Below are 23,949 nucleotides of genomic sequence, written 5' to 3'. Positions count from 1 at the left end.
GGCAGCTTCGTTTCCGGCGGCTGTTTCCGGGTGGCGGCGCGCGCCGCTGACGTAAGAGGGCCGGGCCGGCGCGGACGGAGCCGCCACGTGCGGGGGGGGGGCGGGCACGAGGCGCGTGTGGGGGCACGCGGCGGGGACGTGGAGCCGTTAGCGGCCGTTGGCCGTTCCTCAGCGCCCGGGTGCTGCCGCCCCTCTCGCCCCTCAGCCCTGCGGGAGCCTTGGAAGCTCCCCGCGCCCTGTGAGGCGGCTGGGAAAGGCGCTGCGCGTGTGCGCACGGTATGTTCGCGCTCCGTCGCGGGGCTGGGGAGTTGCATCACGGTCACCCCTCGTACGTGTGAGGGAAAAGCAGGCCGTCACTGCTGGTCGCTTTTTACAGGTAAGCGTTGCAGTGGGTGACATCTTAGGTGTAAACTTGTTTTTTCGTGTGCCTACCGTGTTTTCAGAACTGTTAACCGTTAAAGGCTGCCAGGAGGCTTTAATTCGTACAGCAAATCACATGTGAAATACCTTAAACATAAACAGCTGCGCTTTTTCCCCCCCCCCCCCCCCCCCCCCCCCAATTTAGGAAGTAGTAGAGAATGTCTTTTCGTGGGAGAGGAGGTGGAGGAGGAAGAGGAGGTGGCTTCAATCGTGGAGGAGGTGGTGGTGACAGAGGTGGCTTTAATCGTGGTGGACGAGGTGGCTTTGGACGGGGAGGTGGACGAGGAGGATTCAACAGAGGTGGATATGACCAGGGACCTCCAGAAAGGGTAGTTTGTAAGTTACACGAAGAGATTACGTTTACTTAATTCAGAATCACTGCTCCAGGTCTTCAGCTTGTTTGGCCTTTATTTCAGTATTGGGAGAGTTCATGCATCCGTGTGAAGATGATATTGTTTGTAAATGTAAAACAGAAGAAAACAAAGTGCCTTATTTCAATGCCCCGGTATACCTGGATAATAAGGAACAGATTGGCAAAGTGGATGAAATCTTTGGACAGCTGAGAGATTTTGTATCCTTCAAAAAAATGTGTGATGTACCATGTTTGCTTTTTAAAGGCTGATCGATTATTAAATAGAATTTCGCTAGCATTTTGCAATAGTTAAAGGCTTGACTACCAGTTAGATGTGAACAGTCACAAGTATAGCTGCAACTGTTGGTATCAATCGGTGCCTCATTCACATTAAGTGCCTATCTTAAAGCTTTCCCAGTATGACAGAGCGTACTTTATGTCTGGCAGAGGATTTCAGTCAGTACAAGTATTGGCAGATGTCTTTTGGATCCATGATGGTTCGAGATGTTACATTTCCTAGCTACCTGACCAAATTTTCTGCTGTAGGTTGCTCACCTATAACAGAGTTGGATCAAGGGAGCGGGGGCGTTTTCTGAGCATGAGGGGACCTTGGTCATGCTCCAGCTTATTACTTAATTATAAAGGTGAGGTTGTGCTAGGATGTCCTATTGCTCATCGTCCAGCTTACTACTTAAACTGCCAATTAAAGTGGGCTTCTGCTAGGACATCCTCTTGCAAAGCAAGCTTGTTGAGACAGAGGCACTGGATCCATTCTATTGTCACACCAGATTGACAGAAACCATGACAGAAGCAGGACAACTGGGGAAGTGACCTGGTAACATGACAGCCTGTGTTGGTTGGTTGAGCATCAGTAACTAGCTGCATGCATTTTCCTCTCTCATATTAAATGTGAAATAAAATGTGCCGGGTTTAAATCACTCTCAGGCTCTGAATATATTAACTTGCAGATTTATTTTTTTATCAGTTATTTGAATTTTAGAAATTTGTTTTCTTCCTACAATAACATATTAAGAAAATATGTTACTAGATTTTTTTATCTATTTCCTTCCCCATTTAATCTTGAGTTTTAATTACACAGAATTGGCCAGCAGCTCTTTTTGATCTTGGGAACTGCATGCCAAAGTCCTTGCATACTGGAGAGCTGTAGGATGCAGCTGGTCATGTGACTGGTCCCGCAGTCCCTGCTGGCTCTTCCCTCTCCACAGCCAGGCAGTTGTACCACCCAGCAGCAGCAGCAGCACTAGCAGAGCCCCTGCAGCATGTGAATTGTTCCAAATAATCCTTGAGGTCACCCTGGGGATAAAAGGTGTTGTCACTTGCTAAACAGATTTGTTTCCTTACAGTTATATTTTTATGTACTCTTTCCACTGTTATGTCATTACTTATGCCTTAATATGTGGAAGGAAAAAATTATTTTACCGCAAAATACAATATTTGTAACTATGAAAAAACCCTGAGAAAAAATTGAAAATAGTTTCTCCTGATCTTTTAACTGTAATTTTTCATTGTTGGTGATGATTTTTAGCTTAGTCTATAAAATACTAATTTAGAAAATTTATGAATATGACTTTAATCTAGTAATCAAAATCACAATTTCTAATGTTTTACTTCTGTATTCCTTAAAGAAACTAACAGTATTTTTCAGTGAAGCTGTCTGAGAACATGAAAGCCTCTTCATTTAAAAAGATGCAAAAGGTTAGCCAGTCTCAATAACAGAATTCTTCTGTATGTCATCAGTTCGAGAAATCTACTCTATGTCTTGAGATAAGAGCTTTATTAAGTTTTTTTATTAACTTTAAAATCTTGTTGTCCTTTGTCATCATAAGTATTCATTTCCTCTTCCTTTTCACTTTTGTATTTGCTACATTCTTCCTTCTTTCTGTCCTGCAAAAAGAGATGTAATAAATGAGATTCATACAAATGTCATCTATACTTTAATAATTTTATAACACTGTGATTTATTTCTTGTGTGCTTTATTACTTTGGCTATTTGCAGAGGACAATTTGACACAAAGGAATAAGACCAAATTGTGGATATTTGTAAAGGGAGTTATTAATGTGCTCTTTAGCCTTGGTATTTTCAAAGACTAATGGAACTCTTTCGTACAGTTTTACATCGATCCAGCAAAGCTGCTACCCCTTCAGAGATTTTTGCCAAGACCACCTGGAGAAAAAGGTGCTCCCAGAGGAGGTGGTAGAGGAGGACGTGGTGGTGGACGTGGAGGAGGGAGAGGCGGTGGTAGAGGTAAGATCCCAAGAATGGAACCAGCAGAACGCTGGGCTTTTGTTTGGTGTGGGTTGTTTGTTTTTTTGGGGGTTGTGGGTGTTTTTGGGTAAAGCTGCAGTTATGTACTTGAATATCAACAGCTGTATTGAAAAGAAAAATATTATGCATGTTTCTGTTTGATGACTCAATGGGAGAGACAGTGATATCTTTCCAATGGCAAGACATAGGCTTCTGTAGCTAGCTAAATAACGGCTCCAAAGCCCAGGGAGGAGTGCACTCATTTGTAACTAAGATAGAAGGCATGAGTATTAAGCAAACTTGTGGTAAAAGGTTATCAATAATTCACACTCAGAACTGTCAGTGAAAGCTGTATTTTTAGTATGTTCTAAAAATCTAGTTTGGACAAATTACTTGAAATGCAGTGTTTGAGAGAGGGGTGAATGATCTGGTAGATCTCATCCCTCTTTGCTTTTTAAACATCATCTGTGATGTACTCTTCAATTAAAGCTGAAGTTAATTTTTTCTTACATCACAGTTTCTTGCCTCTTCTCCCTACCCTGCCCTTTTGCAGCAAGGCACAAGTGTTTGGAAGTTTTTTGATTTGTTTCTTTTAATCAATTATTAATTAATAGTTGTTGGTTTTTTTTGTTGTTGTTCATGAAAGAAGTTTATCGTGGAGTTCTGTTAATGTTTTTAGTATTTTGGACATTGTATATCAGATATTAAACAAGTCCTAAAATGCTGCAGATGGTCCCTAGAAGAGAACAGGTACTAGTAATTGGCCTAGTAACTGTCCAGCAATTGATAGTTTCTGGGTTTTTTTTTGTCATTGCTTTCCTTTCAGAAGCTGTCAATGAAATAAGTTGTTATGTATAGGAATTAATATACTCCTCAAAGTGTAATTTCTTTCCTATGTTCAGGAGGATTTGGAGGAGGAAGAGGTGGAGGACGAGGAGGAGGATTCAGAGGAGGAGGAAGAGGTGGAGGAGGAGGATTCAGAGGAGGAAGAGGTGGTGGAGGAGGCTTTCGAGGTGAGTGCGTGGTTTTTACATTTCAGTAATAAAAATGGCTCTTGATTTCTTAAAGTTTTAAATATTAAACAGAATGTTGTGGTTCTTAATCTCTTACAGATGTTTATACTTTTCTACAAAAATTTCTGTGCATCACAGTAGCTAGCTTAAACCAAAGCACAGGATTCTGCATTTTTTTGATGCTTGTGTAAGACCATGCTATTTTTTTGTGTTCAAAAAGGCCTGTGAGAACAGACAGTGTTGATAAATTACTTATTCTGTCAACTCATTTAGTGTTATGTATACAATTTATTTGCTTTAAATGCATCTAAGATGTGAATTGTTTGGTGTATTTTTCTTTCCCTTTAAAATAGGAAGAGGATATTAAAAATGGAAGCACGAGTATCTCTCCACTGTTACCATATCATCTGCAGAGGTGAAGAACAAGGAAAAATATTTGTAAAGGACCCTGAAAAAGTTATTTTTATAAAAAACTTGAAGCTGTAAAATGACAGTTATTTTTACATTTAATGACTGTTGTTCAATACATGAGGAGAGTGCAGCCCCAGGCGAGGAACTGAAGACTGCTCAGAATATACTTGAACTTTTTAAAGTAAGCCAGGATTCAATGTTACTCTTTAACCATTTGTTTCTGACAAGTGACAGAGTCAGTGCTTGACTTCATGTTGGAGCTTGGAGTAAACAATCAATTGAAGTGTTTTTTCAAAAAACATTGCGGGTTCACTACATGCACTTTGTCAGTATGAACCTGTTACCTATGTATGACTGATCCCTCGTTCTCATCCTCTGTATTGAATCTTCTGGATTGCTCTAAAGTGGATATGCCATTTAAACAACCTTTGTGAACCTTTTTTTACAAACTAAACTTCAAAATTTTGTGTTGATGGAATGTTTTTGTACCTAATAATGTATAAAATGAAGATAGCAAAGGTTCTTTTGTGGATTTTTCTGTATTTCTCTGTGGATTTTTCTCAATGAAAGCCAAAGTCATTAAGACATGTTCTTCTTAGAAGCTGCTATCTAATGAATAAGACAAGATTAATACTATTTGTAAGTCACCTAATTGTATCTAATTCACTGATACTAAAATTGCTAAGGTTTTTTAACTGCCCCCACCTCCCCTTTAGCCTCTTTCTCTTGAGGTTTTGGTGTCCTGGCACCGCACCTCTGGTCCTCTGAGCTGGCTTAGGGCTAAGATTAGATAGCCCATCACAGGGCTCCTCTGCACACAGTGCTTTCAGTTAAGTATTTCTTAAAAAAGGGATGAAAAAATCTGCACGAGTCTTTGGTCTCTTGAATTGGATGCAGTGTGAAGGTTGTTGAAAAGCTAGTAACTGTCTCAAGGATGGAGGAGAACAGGATGCTTCTCTTTAACTTTGGAAATAAGAGTAGAAAAGTAGAATCTCCCTGGATTTCATCTGGAGCCAGGAGTGTGTTCACAAACTCTCATAACAAACACTTTTGAAAAGGGATCTGTAAAATAAGCTACATGAAACTATTTTGAACGTCTTGTTCAGTGTGGAGAGAAGTACATTTCAGAATTCATTGTACTATTATACTTTTTAATTAATGAATGCAGTAACAGGGTGTTCTGGGTTGAGTGAGTGGTGGAGTTTTTTTTGGTAGCAGGGGAGGGGGCTATAGGGGCGGCCCCCTGTGAGAAGCTTCTCAAAGCTCCCCCAGCTCCAAGTCAGCTCCACTTCTGTTTGGAAACTGAGCCAATCAGCTGCGCGGTGGTTGGTTGCCGACCAGGCCCAAACCACGACACAGGCAAATGAGTTACATTAGTCTTCTGTTTAGCAAAAAGAAACAGGTAATTTGCCAGCACCAGGATTGGACAGTTACTGGCCATTTTAACAAATGTGACTGTCAATTTGAATAATCTCTGGAACAAAACTGGAAACAGGGTGGCAAAACAAATGTTCAAGAATTCAATTAAGTCTGAACAGGTACTGCATAGGGTAATAGGTAAATATGTTATTCAGCTTAAAAAGGCAAACCACAAAACATTGGAATTTCTGCTAGATTTGCTTTTATGAGAAGACGCTGAGTGTACTGTTCAACTGTGGCACAATCAGGAATTGAGGGATACTGATTATTTTCCTTATATTGCTACAGACTTTAACCAGGTCAGTTAAATCCAAACCTCTGAAAGTGTTTAGATTTTTGTTGCTGTGTATTGCTAGGCCTAAGTGACTTAGGGCTCTGACTTGAGGCACTGTAGAGTTGCCCTTTATCTAGACAAAATCCTATTCCAGTCATTGCATCTCTGGCATACCACATTGCAGTTGAACAATACCAACCTGCAGTGAAGCTGGAATTGTCATTACTTTTGTCATGTTTGTAATTGCATCCTCTGCTGTTCTTTATTCACTAATGCTTCAATAGCCAGTTGTTGGTAGCTGACAGATATTTCCTTATTTTTCTGGTTTTGGAAGACTAACATAACACAGTCCTCACTCTTGCACCCACATTCATGCTCTGCTTTGCTATTCTCACTGCATGCTTTAGGGACATACTTTTTCCCAGGATACCAGAAGACTGTACTGCCATCACCTTTAAATTGCATGATGTGGCAGCTGATGTTTCAGTTGCATAAAGTGCCACCTCGCAGCCCAGGACAAGAAGTGTGCTTTGAATCTCACAGCAGGTGGAGCAGTGAGTCAGCCTGAAGCTGTTGCAAGGTCAAAGTGAAGACTTTTACATCTGTGTGTGGAGGGGTTAAAGAACAATATCCATTGCAGCTCTAGAGGGAAGATTGGCCTCTTGATTAAAGGGAACAGGATTGCAGTCCCAGTTGAGAAATGCACAAGGAGCATTATGGCGTGCCCTACACATGATGTTGGATAACGATTAACACAAATATCCAGAGAAAATGATAATCTTAGATCTTTGTGGAGGTTGTAGGATGTTCAGATGCCGATGGAAGAATGTCCATAGTTATTGCTTGTGAAATGAGCTGCTTTATGCGGAAACACTGCTGGACTTGTCTGCTGCATGGTGATGCCTTTTTTTTTTTTTTTTTTTTCCCCTCTCTCCTTCCCCATTCTGGGGAAGGATCGTGTTTGGTTGTGGCAAGGACCATCCAGTCCCTGTTCTGCCTCATCTTTGTGCCATGGCACGATCCTGCCCTCCTAACGCAAGTAGTTGCTAAGCAATAGGTGAAAATTCAGTGTCTTAAAAAAATTAAGACAACATGTCTTGTCTGCAGTGTAGTGCTGAAATGAACTAAAATACAGGTTCTCTAATTTTATATGACCCTTTCCTCTCCGTCTTGAACTTTTTATTCAAATCCTATCTGTAATTCTGTCACTGTGCTGATCCTAGTAAGTGAAGAGGTTTATGGATGTGCTTACAGGTATCGTAGGCTTTTTCTGCAGAGAATAGGAAAGGTGGGCTCACCAGCACATTGACAGAAGTGTGTTGGCAGAAATGGGAAGTTTCAAGTAGCTCTAGTGTCTGGAGAAAAAAAGTCACAATGCAGTCTGAAGTGAGGGGAGCGAGGAAAATGTGTTAGTGGCAGTGTAGGCTCTCGATGGCAGTTTGGCGTTCCCTGGATTTCCCCTCACCTTTGGAGCAAAGGGCTGGGACACCTGAAGAACTCACCTGCCAGCCCTTCCAGCAGCACAGAGGGGCTTGCTGTCCTGCAGCGTTCCTCAGAAGCTCAGGAAGAAGGTAGGCTTCAGTGCATCCCACCGTGCCTGCCTTCCCACCCAGGACACAGCAGCGGTGGTGTCACCTACCTGTCTCCTTGTCCACTTGTCAGTGTCTGCATGTGCCCACTGTTGGCAGAGGCAGAGCCCTTGTCAACCAAGTCCCATTTTCAAAATGTGGTTGCAAGTGGATGTGTTAGCTGCTGCAACGTTTGACCCAGACATAGGGCCTGACTTTCAGCTGATTTTGAAAAAGCTGGTAAATCACTAGGATCAGAATATTTAAGGATATTGAGTATACCTTGAGCCTTTTGTTCTTGCCATGCTAAAATTCTAGTTTTGTATTTTTTCTACGTGGGATCTAAATCCTTGCTAAAGAGAAGGTTAATACATAGAAGTGTAATGTAAAGCTTAAATTGTTACCCATCGGGAACAGCTTTAGTGCCTCTGCATTCCTTCTTGGAGGGATGTTTTTTCTCCTTGTGTTTTCCGTAGTTGCTGGGATAGAGTGGTTCAGTATCCTTCATAGATTTGTTGTGCTACTTTGACAGGGACATTTGATCATGTGAGGAAAATGGTGATATTTTAATGCATGTTGGCAGCACTAGGCGTTGAACAGAAAGGATTCTCTAGCACTGACAGAAGTAATGAACATTTGCCTGAAGCAATGCTTGATCGTCACATACATACTGGTGCAAAGTTATTTGCAGTTGTGCAAAGCATTGTCTTGGCAAGAAATGGTGTTTTCTTTAAAAAAAAGCGTAGCTACTGCATGACGTATGGCAAGTAAAAAGCTTTGCAATCTCACATTGTTCAGGATGTTTTCTTCAGTCAGATGAAAATATCTGAGTCAAACTTCTCTCATCAACAGTTTAGTGACAGTCTATGTGAGGGAGGAAAAGAAGCAATTTATTAATTACTTTTCCATTGGGTTTGGACCATTTGCATGTTTGTGGAAAGATTAAAGGGAAGTTCTGCCTCATAGAGCCCTCTGGTGGAGATGTGCTTAATAAACGTGGGAGAGTTTTTTTTTTAGTGTGGTTACTACTGAAAATAGGAAAAGTGTGGGGTTTTGTTTTGGTTTTAATGCAGACTAAGTTTTTCTACTCTCATCACTTGTGAATTGAAATATACTTTACACATAACTGAAAGCAACTTGCTAAACCCTGTAATGGATTTTGCATTGCCCCATATCTATACAGATACCTATAAACTGAAGAATAGACTTAAATAGAAATTGCATTTTGTTGCTACTGATCTGAGACAAGTGGGAAGGAAAAGCATTGCTTGAGGGTATAAAGTACCCCTCTGATACTAGTAATAGTATCTATTATTGAAGGATAAAAACAGCCTGAGGTTTTGGATATATTTTTTTTTCTTATGCCAGTATTAACAAGCAATGTGGTAAGCCATATTTTATCTGGTTTAGGAACTGTGGTTCCAACTCTGGATTCTTTATATGCTTTAATTCCTTGCTTTATCTTTTTGGCTTTGTTTTATGAACTGCAGTGTTCTAGAAAAAATTACTTTTAGGTTAATGATAAGTAATGTCTGCATTTAATTTTCACTTTTTTTTCTCTCAATTCCTGTTGCTGCAAAATTAGCCAAATTAAAGAGAAGAAGAGACAGAGACCATGTGATGGTACATAGGATGGACTGCACGTATTAGAAATTTGCATTTCAACCAACAAGTTTGTATAAAATCTCTATCGTCTCATTAACTGCTAATCTAAGTCTGGAATCCTATCTGAATAAAAATAGCAATGCATTGCTTTTCTGAGACATTCAGCATTGCAAGCTCTGACTTCTGTGGAAGCTGCAAGATCTGAGATGCTTTTGAAAACCTTGCCAAAGTTTCAGGGGAGGAAAGCAAAGATATCAAATTATCACTGTGCTTTTATCTTTCAGGGCAGGACTATGGGGCACTAGGGAAGTTGCTTCATTGCCAAACAGATCATCTTTCCTTTCAGAACCCTCCCACCCTGTTCCTGCCTAATCCTCTTCTGACAGAAAAAATACCATAATAATACAAGTACCCTGAGAACTGTACGAGTGAATGTAGATCTCTGGCATTAAAGAGAATGTGTGCTGGTAGAACTGTGACACGTGATCATCTGTAGTAACGATGACTAAATGTTGTGACTGCACAAGTTTTATATTGAAATTTTCTTACCTTTAGATTCAGATGGCTGAGTGATGCAGGATGTCTGTTTTGGAAAGCTGAGGAGTGGGAGGGAATGCTCATGGGTTAGAGAAGGGGGGGCTCTTCAGGTATGCTTCCTTTCTTATGGGATGGCTATATTCCTCAATACTGCCTGTGTACTGCACCCTTTCTGCTTCTCAGAAGACACAGCCCCCCTAGCCTGGGAGCCTGCTTGAGCTGTCTGTGAACAACATACAACTGAGGAACCATTGGTTGCTCATCCTCACCTTTATATCCAGTATGAGTACAAAACTGGGGGCAAAAACTGTATGAAGGGGAACTGGTGGGAAACACCTTCTTTGATTGTGTATACTGATGCTACGTATGAGCTCTTTGGGCAAGAGTTTATTCCAGCTGATATTTATGCAGGATTTTGTAAAAGGTCTCTACTTCAGTGTGCTGCTACCTCATCACTGAAAAGAAGAAAACATGAGCTGCTGCTCAGGGCTCTGGAAAATGCCTAATAATTTTCTGCCTACTAACATGCTTTGGAAAATGTGCCCGAAATACGCTTACGTGTGTGTGTTTAGGAGAGGAAGGGCGTTCAGACTTATGAGGCATATTCAACAACCATTTTCTGAAGACCAGGCTGGTTTTGAAATGTTGCGATTGAGTTTTCTGGACTGTGTTCTTGTGTCTGTGTCAGCTTGAGAGTTTAAATCAAACTAAGAATCTTGATGAAGTTAGGTTTTTAAAGATATGAAGGGATGGACTTTAGAGGAAGCATATCCTGCTCTTTAAAGAAATTGATGTTTGTGCCTCTATGTTGTGCTGCAGTTTTTGTATTCGCTGTGATGATGGGGATTAATTGCAAGCCAAGCTGATGACCAACTGACCTGAGCCAACTTTTGTTGAGGTTTCCAAAGCGTTGCACAAGAGGTTTGAAGGAAAAGGTTTGGGGGCATGTGACAATTAATCTCTTTAGCAGTAAGAATGAAGTTTAAGCACACTGTTGGAAATGTACTCAGTTCTGTGCTGCCCTTTGTTTTAATTAATGAACTCCTGCATAGATTTGGAGTGTAAACTTCTTTGCCCTTTAGTCCAATTAAATCATGCTTGGAGGCTGTCAATGATGGAGGGAACTTCCCCCTACCCCCCTTAATTTTTCAGTGAATCTGTTGAATAATGAAAGATTTTGCCTAACAGGGGTTTATAGTGTTTCGTGATCTTGAATTATTGCAGAGGTTAGACGCCAGTTTCTTGTCCAAAATGCATTGGAATGATTCATCCAATTCTTCAGAAAGTGACAATGAAGCTCATTCAGCCTTTACGCAGACTGAGCACAACATAGTTGCAGCTTACTTAATAACAGCAGGTATGGGCACTGGCAAATTGTTGTGTAACTTTTAAAAATAGAACTGTAGATCTGAATACTCATTTTGTATAGTAACAGCGATGGTATTTCATTTTGTATTACACAAATGTCTGATGGCTTTTCTTCATAGTTAACTGACAAGTTAGTAATCAGGAGGCTGACTGAAGCATGCAGAAACATCTAAGTTTTCTGCTCTATATTTGAAAGCAGCGTTGTGTCTTGAAAAATATATTTTGTTGATATGTAATTATAGAAGAGAGTGAGAATTAATTTCTGCCAGCTTGCAAAAGACATAAAAATAGGGCATAGCTGTCACATCTTGCATTTTTCTGCGATGTGCTGGAAGCTATCTTGAGATTTCTCTTGGGCCACATGTTCGTAGTAATATATGTGTAGTCTGAGCATTTGAGCGGGTGTCTGTTAAGGGGATGTAAGGGGAAGGGTTGGAATGTGACTTTGAGGGAGGGAGCTGGTCATTAATCAGAGAAGAGCAGAGTCCAGTTGCAGCTGTATTTTTTACTGATGACACATGTTAGAAAAAACATGCTGAAAGGCTTGACATGGTGTTCATTCCCTGTGACTGCAGTGGCCTTTGGCTAAACCTGAATGATTATGGAATTATTTTTTTCTCCCCTTGAATACTTTCTCATTGTTATAACCACATTTGCCTCAGTAATTGTTTTCTGAAGCTTTGAGTGCTATAGCAATGAAGTATCAACCTGACCAAAAACTGAAACCTACTGTGTTTAAAAATAGTCCTTCTATACCTTTATTATGGAAAATTAAATCAGTTTATAAATACTCTAGTCATAGACTGTACCTTACATCACATTGTCTATGTTATAATTAGCTTTTAAAATACTTTAGAATATTAATGTACTTTAGGTTTGTATGAAATAGTATTGCTGATAGTCTCATTTCACTTAGCATATCTGCTTGAGGTGGTGAGTATCAAATTGCTGTTCTGTAAAGAGGATATTTTGAATACAGTCCATTAATTTTTTCAGGTTTTTATAGAAATTGGTAGGACAGCTACACAGATCAGTAGACTTGGTAAGAAGCTGTAGAAATGGATGATGGTTAAGTGTTGGAAGGCTGGATAGTTCTGTATCACTACCACACTATTTCCAGGTAACTGGATCTGTTAGGTGTTGCAAATGTATATGACACTTGTTACATTTTAATTCAAATTGATTATGTTGTATGCAACAAGGTGGTCTTATCAGATAGTTTGACCACCTGGTGTTAGAAATCAAAGCTATTGTAGGTGATCAATGGGATTAGCCAGAATCAACCCAGCTCCTCTATCTTAATTGTGCATGGAAATTAAATGTCTTTAAAAAAAAAAAAAATTACTTTGTGGTTTGCTTGCGGTTTTGTTTTGTTTTGTTTTTTCTTATAATTTGGGGAGTCTAGTAAATCTTTCACCTGTAGCTTGGACTTTACTTTCTTAATGAGGAATGTTTTTTTTCAGTAAGGTCTCTGACATCTTTGAAAAGATGATTGATTGCTTTGCAAATGCCTTACCACAGCAAATCTCACATCTGGAAAATTTTAGCTGTGCTAATAAGCAGATGTCTAAGAATGAAATAGAGGTACAGGGTTCATCATTATGCTGCTTTTTTAAAAGGTTTGGATGCTTCCTTCTGTTTTGCAAATAATTACTTTATTTTCTGAGACAGAAGTAATTGTTAAATATTGCACTCTACAGTGGTCAGTGTTGATTTTAGTGATGACAACAGGGATACTCAGGCTGCAGGAAGCAATACTGCCTCATGGGTGTCCTTCAGCTTATAATGATGAAATGCTGTGGTATCATTTTAAAATGCTAACTGGAAAAGTAAATTCTGTGTTATACATGGACATAACCTTCATTGCTTTGATGCTACTACCCATGTGTCTTGCTTGACTCTGTTAGGACTTGTATTTGCATTTGGTCTGCCTTTGGATTATGTTGCTTCGCTGGAAAGAAGGAAAATTAAGAAATTTGGCTCTTGATCAGGTCATAAGGCTTTCATCTTCACAAAACTGCAAGGTTTAATTAAAGAAATATGGGAATAGTTGTTTAACCCTAAGATGTTTCACAGGCCAAGTGGCAGCATCCATGCGCTTTTTCTGAATCATATGAGTTTGTCTCAGCTGATGATTTCAGGTTACTGAAAGTCTTGGGCTTGGTCTGCGCTCACTGCCCTCTAAGAAATCATAGACTCATAGAACCGTTTAGTTTGGAAAAGACCTTTAAGATTGAGTCCAGCTGTTGATCTAGCACTGCTAAGTCCACCACTAAACCATGTCCCTAGGTGCCTCATCTACTCGTCTTTTAAATACCTCCAGGGTTGGCAACTCAGCCACTTCCCTGGCAGCCTGTTCCAGTGCTTGATAACCCTTTCAGTGAAGAAATTTTTCCTAATATTCTAAACCTCCCCTAGTGCAAGTTGAAGCCATTTCCTATCACTTGTTACTTGGGAGAAGAGATCAATCCCCACCTTGCTACAATCTCCTCTCAGGCAGTTGTAGAGAGCAATAAGGTCTCCCCTCAGCCTCCTTTTCTCCAGACTAAACAACCCTAGTTCCCTCAGCCACTCCTCACAGGACTTGTGCTCTAGACCCTTTACCAGCTTTGTTGCTCTTCTAATGGGCTCTGCTTAACTGCTGCCTGGAGAAACTTTGTTCTTCTACTTGACCTGATCCTAAGAAACGGGGAAGAGAGCATTTCTTGAACCTACATGTTTTTTCTCACTTTGTTCAAGGTGCTAAAATTTTTAATGAATGTATATAGGCTTAGCAATTTCCACTTTCTATTCCCTGGTTTGGTTTGGTTTTCCTCCCCCCTCCCCCCTTTAATTTTAAGATTGGGCTTTGAAGCACTAGATTTAAGTGTGTCTAGCCGGCTCCTTCCTTCACCCTGAGGATATGAGTTTACAGTCCTGTTGGATTTCTGATTTCATTCTTGGTAGCTGTAATATCTGTTAAAGCATGCCTTATAAGAAGCCTGTATTGTTTTATAAACTTGTAATTCTATTTTGCTTCCTCTTTCCCAAGAGATGACATACTACTTGTCAACAGGAGACCTGACAGAACTGGAACTGCAAGTGCTTTTACTATGGTATTGTTTTCAGATCACATCCCCAGCTCCCTGCTTTTGTTCATTTTAGGGGAAAACTGACTATGAGCCAGCAATGTGCACTTGCAGCCCAGAAAGCCATATACATCCTGGGCTGCATCAAGAGAAACGTGGCCAGCAGGTTGAAGGAGAGGATTCTCCCCCTCTTCTCTGCTCTGGTGAGACCCCACCTGCAGTGCTGTGTCCAGCTCTGGGGTCCCCAAAGTAAGAAGGACATGGACCTGCTTGAGGGGTTCCAGAGGAGGCCACGAAGATGCTCAGGGGGCTGGAGCAGCTCCCCTGGGAGGCCAGGCTGAGAGAGTTGGTGGGGTTCCGCCTGGAGAAGGCTCTATGGAGACCTTTGAGCAGCCTCCCAGAGCTTAAAGGGAGCTACAGGAAAGGTGGGGAGGGACTCTTGATCAGGGGGTGTAGGGATAGGACAAGGGGTAACTGTTTTAAACTGAAAGAGGATAGATTTAGACTAGACATAAGGAAGAAATTCTTCCCTGTGCGGAGGGTGAGGCGCTGGCCCAGGGTGCCCAGAGCAGCTGTGGCTGCCCCCTCCCTGGAAGGGTTCAAGGCCAGGTTGGACGGGGCTGGGAGCCCCTTGGGCTGGAGGAAGGTGTCCCTGCCTGGGGCAGGGGGGTTGGATAATCTTTAAAATCCCTTTCAACCCAAACCATTCCATGATTCTATGAAACTCCTTATGTGAGTTTCAGTTATAGTAGAAAAGGTGCCAATTTACGTAATTGAAATGGAGGAACTCTGTTTAAAAGCTGAAGAATGGGTGGTGTTCCTAATGCCTGTTATCCAAAGTACCATCGTTGTTATGTTTTTATGTATGTTCTTATGATTTCACTGGATTTCTTTTGGCCCTTTTTCATATCTGTCATGGTATCAACATAGCTCTTGCTGAGCATAGAGGTTCAGATGGTACTTCTGATGTGTGCTTGACTCTAGAAATGTCTGCTTCAGTTTGATGTTCTGGGGTGTGTCCTGGCATTTACAAATCTATGCGTTGTGTTCCTGTAGACTGCCAGTGATAGAGTCCATGGGACTTTCCATGATATGAAGGAATTTCCATATCGATATCAGTTGAAGTCTTCAAAATTAAACTGTGGAGCTGAAGTGCTTGAAACTGATTTTTGCTCTCAGGTTTTCTAATACTGCTGATTTAAGGTTATTGTTTGAACTGCAGTGCATTTGTAGTCTGACTATAAACTGATGTCAGAAATTTTTAACTCTGTGCCGTGGCATTGACAGTGACAGAGGTGGAAGAACATTGTATGATACTTAGAAACTGTGTTTCCCTTTCCGCGGAGGCATGTCAGCAAAAGCTAAGCTGTGTGTGAGATTTTTGATGGAGCCAACAGAGGAGCAGAAATCCCATCAGTGAAGGTGGTTGAATGCCACGGGACTTATGCTTCGGATCTGTGAGGATGCAAACTGTAGTGTTTTGATTAATAGGTGAAACTTTTTAAATATTAAAAAAAAATAATTCTGAGGGGCATTTCCATGGACGCGTTGTTAGACTTCTACCAAAATAACATTCCACTATGCACTTGTAATTTAAGATGCCTAGGCTATACAAATGTTTGTAAATTTAGGATTTGGCCAGGCCAGGGAATCTATGAACAACTTACAAATTCCTGTTATTATTTACAAGCCATTTTTTAAATGGCCATGTTTGCTTGAACATGTTGGAATTCTCCATTTCATTGGTAAGGGCTGTGAGTCTTTCTCTGCTGAGGTGCAAATGGGAATTTTTAAGCTTATTAGCTGTTTATTAGTATTTTATATGAATAGTGGGTTAGTAAAAGTTTAGGGGATAGGAGTTTGCTCTTAATGTCTCTGCAGCAGGCTAGAGTCTGAAGAGAATGAACCTACAACAGAAAAACTCCCTGCTTTGTGGGGGTGCCACATGAACTCAGTCCACAAACCATGCAGTAGGATTTGGCTAAGAAAAAGGAATAGCAGGAGAAAAGGAGGATCTGGATGTTTTAATATAGGTCACCAGCATCAGTAAAAACTTGCCAATGCACAGGATCCCAAAGAGTGTCTTGGGCGCCTTGAAGAACATTAAGTCCAAAGCAGATTTCAGAGGGATTGGATGTGACGAGAGAATGTACATTTTAGCTTTAATACTGCATTTCTTTATTACAACTCTTTGTCTCCCAGCCAGTTCTTGTGTTGCCTAATAATAGACTTCACAGTTTGAGTCAAAACAGACCAAAGAGGTTTATAAATACATGTTAGTGAGGCAGGAGCAAGTTCAGTGTAGAGCTGGACTTTTATCCTGGCTATGACACAGCCCTAGAAGCTTGTCAGATGGAGGAAATAGCTCTGGTGCAGGCCAACAATGCTACTGTGGCAGGCTGTGCGGATCATCCAGGCTGCTTGACAAGGCTTAGAAAATACCATTTGCAGCAACCTGAGCCAACTCTGATGCTTGAAAAGAATTGGAACCTCATGAGCAGAGAGAGAGGTTAGTCTGGCTAGGATACTGGTAGCAAAGCTGCTGTAATCCTTTTGCACGGGATTATTGTCTGAATGCACAGTGGAGACTCTCTGCTGAGAAAGGGAGATCTCAGGTGGTGGCAGGGGCCTTCTGCTAGGTCAGGTGCATCATAAGCCCTGCTTTTTTTTTTTTTTTGCCAGTTACCAACTTGCATTCTTTTTTGCCATGGAACACAGCACTGTACCTGGTGGCTTGAGTATTTGAATTGTAGTCCTAGATGCTTTTGAATTTCTGCTATGCTTGTCATTACACCAGAAGTCCCAGGTTCGGCAAAACACTCCACTTTTGGCCCTTATTGAATCCAAGTGAAAGTTACCCAATTGGAAAAGCTTTTCACTCCTTTTCAGGTGTCTATCCTCTTTGCAAAACTGTGCTTGACAGAAAATAAAACTTGTTTAGGACTTTGATATTACAATAGGCTGCATTTTCTTCTGCATGTATATTTCTGGCTGATGTGTATCTTTTGTAAAGTTTCCCTTCTTCTGTTTTTACAGGAGTGATAAGCATTTTCAGTAACATTGTTGTGTTAGGCATCTTTGTTAAGTACAAAGAGCTTCGGACAGCAACCAACGCAATTATTATCAACTTGGCTTTTACTGACATTGGTGTTAGTGGCATTGGTTACCCCATGTCTGCTGCCTCAGACCTGTATGGAAGCTGGAAATTTGGATATACTGGATGCCAGGTATTGCAATTCAGTCAGAGAGAAAGGTTTGAGCACTTAAAAGCAAACTGAGAAATAAGTAGTAGCTCTACCCGATACTAGTTATTTTAAGAGATAAGATGGAGCTGCAAAATCTTATTCTAGACCTGAAGCTGTTATTCTGTAATGTCAGCAATTTCTGAATATAGGATTTCACGTGAATTTCATTTCAAATTTATATTCACAATCTGAAAACATTAAAGTGTAACCTTATATTTGTCAACTAGAGATTTTAAAACAGCTTTAAGAAGGCTCAGAAAATGAAATCCCCAAATGAAGAGAGTTATAGTAGCACATGCACATTTGATGACTTATTTGATAGTTAAAAGACTTTGGATGTGGCTACTGTTTTGATGATGAACTTGACAGATCTTAATGAGTTCTGCTTGACAAATACACGTTCTTTTAGGTGGGACTGTTAGGATAGCTGAAATGAAAGCCTACAAGTCTACTGGTCTCCATTAAAGATTTAGCCTAGTTTTAATAACTGTCTATTTTAAAAAATAAACTAACTGGAAAATGTACCTCCATAGCAGAGAGATGGTGCTGTTTGCTTGCTGTGTACTGTGATTTAAATCTACTTTTTTTAAAGACTGTTGGGCTTAAGTGCCCAGGGAAATAAGTAGTAATGTGAAGGCACATGCTGAAAATATGGCTCAAGGAAAATGTTAGCAACACCATACATTTTGGAACTCTTTTATAATGGATATTTATAACTATCTGACATCACTCGCATGAGTACAAAGTTATTTCAAGCTCAAAATTCAGTCAATGACAGGAAGCCTCACTTTTAACATCTTTGAATCTAGACTGACTTGTAGTGGGTTGAAGTTGATGTGAAATCTCACTACCAATGCTTTGGGAGTTAAGATCACTCGAAGCACAATTCATGTCAACCTAAATCAAATTAATGCTGTGAAGTGAGGTGGCTGAATGTCATGTGGTTCTGTTATAACCGCTGATGGTATGTGGGCTGGCACAAGGCTCTGTATTTCTGGGGTACCAGTCCTTCCTGGTCAGGCTGCCTGTGGGATGACAGGACAGATGCATTTGGAGCATGTTGGGATTGCAGCATGTGTTACATGGTGCAGTAGATCTGACACATGTAAAAATTGGGACCAATTCTGAAAAATCAGTGTACCGTATCTGTGAAATAAGTGTAGTTATATGACAGAGCAAAGAAAGACAATTCAGGACTTCACGCTTGCTAAAGCCATAAATTTTTTCATTAATCAAACATTTCTTTAACATATATCGAATACATTAATTGAACCCCCAACCTCCAAACTCTTTATCTCTGGATCTCAAAATTTACTTATTGAAGTATGGTGTTTGTTTTTTAGATTTCTGTCTTTAGGATTTTTGATGTGCACACAAGCATGTTGCCTTTGAAATGTTTAATTTTAAATGAGTCAGCTCCCAGTTGCCTGCACTGAATTGGTTCCTTCAGTACCTTTCTTATGGAAGAGAACACTGGCTAAATGTAATGTGTCATAGTGCCTTTGATTCAGTCCACAAATTTGTGCTTGTAACTTTGAAAGATTTCTCAGAATGTTTGGTGGGTTTTTTTTTGTTTGTTTGTTTGTTTTTAATTTCAGATCTACGCTGCCTTAAATATCTTCTTTGGAATGGCGAGTATTGGATTGCTCACTGTTGTTGCAGTTGACCGTTATCTGACAATCTGCAGGCCTGAGATGGGTACTGTACCTATGGTCAAAAATGGTTCAGTGTTGGGCTTCAATGAAATAAGAGTCTAATTGTATTGTTTTCTTATGAATGACTCCATAATTACAGTGCTGGGTATAATTTGAATTTAGGGCATGATCCTACAGTACTTGGTTAAGTAAATTATCTAGTTGGCATGAATGCTATTGATTGTGAAGGTGAAAATTTCACAATTAAGCTGTTGATCTGTTTATAAGCTGTAGTTTCATGGCTGTTTTCAGTCTTCAGAGACATACAGAAGCACATGAAAAGCCTCTAACTGTGGGAGGTTTTGACCTCTGTCAAGCCGGTGTGTGCCTCCAGTGTTGTGTTAACACTGTACTGGATGTTTTTCTCTCCTCTCTGTTACAGCTGTGTGGTAGCAGTTAATTCCTTCCCCTGCAATCATGCAAAGGTGTACTTGAATGCACTGTTGCATAATAAGCTTTTTGGCATGGGGTTAGGATTGGGTATTGTCTGTATGCTCTGAGTTGGAATGGGTGATGATATTTAAGTGGCGTTAAAGGCTGGAAAGCTTGAGATGTAATTCAGCAGTATGAAACAGGTATGCTACAGTGTTTGGGAGTGTAGAGCTTTGAAAGGATCATAATTTTTAACCTGATATGTGCTTGTTGGACGCCACTTGTCGTTCAAGTTCAACACTGGAAAGAAGCAAAAGTTGACAACGATTTGTGTTTGTTGTGCTTGGTCACAGGAAGAAGAATGACTGCTCGTAGCTATGCCACTCTAATCCTTGCAGCTTGGATAAATGCAGTCTTTTGGGCTTCCATGCCTACAGTAGGCTGGGCTAGCTACGCTCCAGATCCAACTGGAGCAACATGCACAGTAAATTGGAGGAAAAATGATGTGTAAGATTCTCCATTACCCTGTCTTTTAAATTTGCTGTCTCATTGAAGGCTAAGATTATTTAATTCACCATTATATAACTTCTTCATTCTGAAGTATGAAGCCTAATTTATAAAAATCATTTTAAAACAATGGGAATAATACAGAGGAAGTCTAGAAAAAACATGGGAATTGGGCCATGCTTGAAAACTGCAAGAATTGTAGTTGCTAATAGAAAAATTAAAGCTAAAGAAAATTTTCTTAATTCTTTAAAAGCTTGTTTTAAAATTTCATAATCAAATCAAAATATGAGATTCTTTAGTAACTTTTCCTGGATGGCTATTTGTAAGTTACTGTGTTTTGTTTTTCTGTTTTATCAGGTCCTTTGTTTCCTACACAATGAGTGTAATTGCTGTTAATTTTGTTGTACCCTTAACAGTCATGTTTTACTGTTATTACAATGTTTCCCGGACAATGAAGCAATATGCCAGCAGTAACTGCCTGGAGAACATCAACGTAGATTGGTCTGACCAAGTAGATGTGACAAAGGTACAGTAAATTAGGGCATATTTTGTTTTAAGCATGTTCTTTTGTGTTAAAAGTCTCAGGGGCCTTTTAAGCATTTCCTACATTCTCCCTTTTTCTTTTGTACTAAATATTAAATGAAATTCAGCCTCGGTGAAAACTCTTGGCTTGACTTGGAACACTAGATTCTTTACTTTTGACCTAATGCTCTTTCCAGATGAATAGGTAATTTGAATTCTGGGAACAACATGAATTTTCCTTGCTTCTGTCCTCTGTCATTGCATAGAGATGTACCTTGGAGGTGTCCTAGGAAGACTTTTATTATTTGTGTCTGCAGAGCCCTCAGGCTTTCTCCTAGGTTCCCAGGTGTATCTGGTCTGAAATGGATTGGTCAACTCTGATGTGAATCCATGGCCTAGAAATGAAAGTGCATTTCCAGGCTCCTGAGCTGTGTGATTCCAATCCCTTGTTCTTTTAAGCCCGTTGAGCTTATCTCTTCCTTATGTAAACACTAGCAAATGTGAGTTATGGCATAAAATGCTATATCCTGTGTGGAAGATTGACATTCTTTTAACGTATAAAAGTCCTTGAGAAAGCTTGAAGTTGTTCACTAGTTCCTTTGGTTTTGTGTAAAGATATGATTTGTGGTGGGGCATGATAAAAATATGAGTGAGAATTGGACAGAAGACTATGTACCTGTGATTTTGAATTAGTTATCAATGCAAACTTAACATCCCTTGGAAAACTTTCTTATTGATAAATTATGAAAAATGGTATTTTACCTAAAAATAGTAATTTGAGCATTTTGCTCTTCTGAATAACTTTCAGAATGCTTAAAACTGAGGATTCAGTTATAAATTTAGAATCCCATTTGTGAAGAAAATGCATTTTTCCTGTTTTGCAGTTGAAGACGCTGAGTTTTTTTTGTTTTGTTTTTGTTTTTTGTTTGTTTGTTTGTTTGGGTTTTTTTTTAAAAAAAAAAAAAAGGAAAAAAAAAGATCGAAGCTTTGGAGTTAAGCATTATCCTTTTTTAGAATTGGACTGCTTGATATTTCACAACTAAGCTTTCTACACACCAAACAAACTCCTGAATGAAACGGTTCTTTCTTTACACTATTATCAATAGGTATTACATCTGTGTTTAAATAGTAATCATCTGTGGAGAGAGTCACTGCTTGTTTGTTGGTCATGCTCTAGAACAGCTCATACACAGTAGCTTCTTGTTCTTCATTTTGCTCATCACTGAAAGATTGAATAAGGGTATAAGTAAACAACAGTAGGGAATCCTGTACATACAAAGAGCCCTGCGGTTTTGTTTGGTTTTCTGGTGATTTGTTTTGTCCTCTTGATTAATTTCAGAGTTCTGTTCCAGTTTCCATTACTCATTTATGTCCCTGACAAAAGCCAGAAACGTGTCTCCCAGTAGCTTGTTGCTCTTCAGCTCTAGATGTGGTACGGTGGGTTCTGGAGTGTGAACCCCAACATGCCCAGATTGTTCTCTCTGACAAACAGGCAGAGGAGACGTGACTGCTCAGATATCTCCTCAGTATGATTCTTGAACATAACTATCATGCTTCATTAAACCAAGCAGGTGCTTCTGGGTTCCTTAAGTATATGGACTGAGCCTTTGTGTCCTAGAGCATTTGCTTTCTTTTATTTAACTGTACCATAGTTAAGCCTTATGAAACATTTGTGTTAACAGCCTTCTTAAACATTTGGCTTAGTTTTTTCTCTCTGTTCATATTTATTGTTTTTAATAGCATCCCAGAGTGACCTGTTATGGTGGTCATAATTTATGTGTGAAGTCCTCTCTGGCTCTTTAAACTTTGGATAGATAGATTTAACGTAATTATTAGTGCTGACAGTGAAGGAAGATTGTACATAATGAAATAACAGCATGCCAAAATACATGGCAGTGTGATATGCCATTAAATCCCCAAAGTGAGATTTCATTATAACCTGTCAAAATTTGTCAGGTCTGCTTGTTTACATGTTGTTATTTTGTTCTGGATGATTCTATTTTCACATAGGTGCATGTGGTTTTGAGGTTAGGTTGTGAGGTCTTCATCTTCAGGTAATACTGGTTATATGTCTGTTCCTCTTGTTTTACAGATGTCTGTTGTGATGATTGCAATGTTCTTGGTGGCGTGGTCTCCGTATTCTATTGTGTGCTTATGGTCTTCCTTTGGAGACCCAAAGAAAATTTCTCCTGCCATGGCCATCATAGCTCCTCTATTCGCAAAATCTTCCACATTCTATAATCCCTGCATTTATGTTGTTGCAAACAAAAAGTAAGTGTTTCTAATTTAGTACCAGTCTACTTCATGATTTTAGCATATCACCTAACTATAGAAGCATCATCTGTAAAATATGACAAACTGATTAGCAAAGAGATCAAAGGGTAAGCCACCATTGATTTAACAAAGATGACCTTTTGGACAGGAAAGTCTAAAATAAATTTTGATCATCATCATAACATACTGAACTGATAAAGGCTTTTGAGAACACATTAACGAAGCTGTTGTAAGACAGTTCTGAAAGTCCCTTTATGGTTTCTCATAGGGACTCATGACAGAATTTGGGTTCCATCGGCAATAGACTTGTTTGAATGACTCTGGCCAAAATGTGTGGTGGTTTAGTGACATGTAACTTCTGTAGGTTTCCTTGCATGATTTGGGATGTGTCATATTCTGACTGATTAGGATAGATTGACACTTTTTGTTAAAATAAATTAACTAAGCCTATTCTTCTGTTTGAGCAAGCATATCAAATGCTCTAACCAAGCCAGTGTCTTTGACTGCAGTCTGGGTTTTGCAAAGAGGCATCCTTCCTTTTGCTACTACCAACCTAGAAGCAGAGCCTGTGATCTGTGTCTAAGTGAACTTACCTGATCCTGCTGAGTCAATGAAAAAACATTTTGTTCTTGTTCTTTCCCCTTTCTGTATATTCATCTTTGTTGTGTCTGAACCTTGCCCTGGATAAGCAAAAGCTGCTGTGACCCTTGTTGTAGAAGAAACACTGAATTTAACTGAGTTATTCCTGTATGTGAAACTGAAAAAGACTTGGGTCCTTTTGAATTCCAAATACATTATTTTTTTATTAAGTTTTACTGAAGTTGAAAACTGTCATAATACTTAAGGCCAGCTTACTCAGTTTTTCTTTGTATTTGGCTCTTCAGTCAATGATCTTTCTGGTTTCCTTTTCTTGTCCTCTGCAGGTTTCGGAGGGCAATCCTGGCAATGGTGCAATGTCGGACAAGAGAAGAGATAACTATAAACAATGCCTTGCCCATGAGCACATCTCAAAGTGCACTAACATCATAGAACTC

At 39.8% G+C, this 23,949-nt stretch overlaps 2 protein-coding genes across 2 annotated transcripts; both read left to right on the top strand.

Moving 5' to 3' along the window:
• Positions 1–51: 51 nt before the first annotated feature.
• GAR1 (GAR1 ribonucleoprotein) lies at positions 52–5,093 on the top strand. Its single transcript, XM_032997597.2, has 7 exons — positions 52–376; positions 566–756; positions 837–991; positions 2,429–2,488; positions 2,903–3,038; positions 3,941–4,051; positions 4,405–5,093. The coding sequence occupies exons 2-7, from the start codon at positions 579–581 to the stop codon at positions 4,416–4,418; spliced, it is 654 nt and encodes a 217-aa protein (XP_032853488.1). The 5' UTR covers positions 52–376; positions 566–578; the 3' UTR covers positions 4,419–5,093.
• A 708-nt stretch (positions 5,094–5,801) lies between these two features.
• On the top strand, positions 5,802–23,944 carry RRH (retinal pigment epithelium-derived rhodopsin homolog). The gene is made up of 7 exons (XM_009970955.3): positions 5,802–11,222; positions 17,338–17,528; positions 19,145–19,244; positions 19,966–20,119; positions 20,477–20,645; positions 22,734–22,912; positions 23,839–23,944. Exons 1-7 carry the CDS (start codon positions 11,117–11,119, stop codon positions 23,942–23,944), a joined length of 1,005 nt encoding a protein of 334 aa, XP_009969257.1. The 5' UTR covers positions 5,802–11,116.
• The last annotated feature ends 5 nt before the right edge of the window (positions 23,945–23,949 follow it).

The sequence above is a fragment of the Tyto alba genome, unplaced genomic scaffold (genome assembly GCF_018691265.1).
Source record: "Tyto alba isolate M040663 unplaced genomic scaffold, T.alba_DEE_v4.0 Super-Scaffold_23, whole genome shotgun sequence".
Lineage (NCBI taxonomy): Eukaryota > Metazoa > Chordata > Aves > Strigiformes > Tytonidae > Tyto > Tyto alba.
The sequence above is the reverse complement of the archived record's forward strand: the minus strand, read 5'-3'. Positions and strand labels throughout refer to the sequence as shown.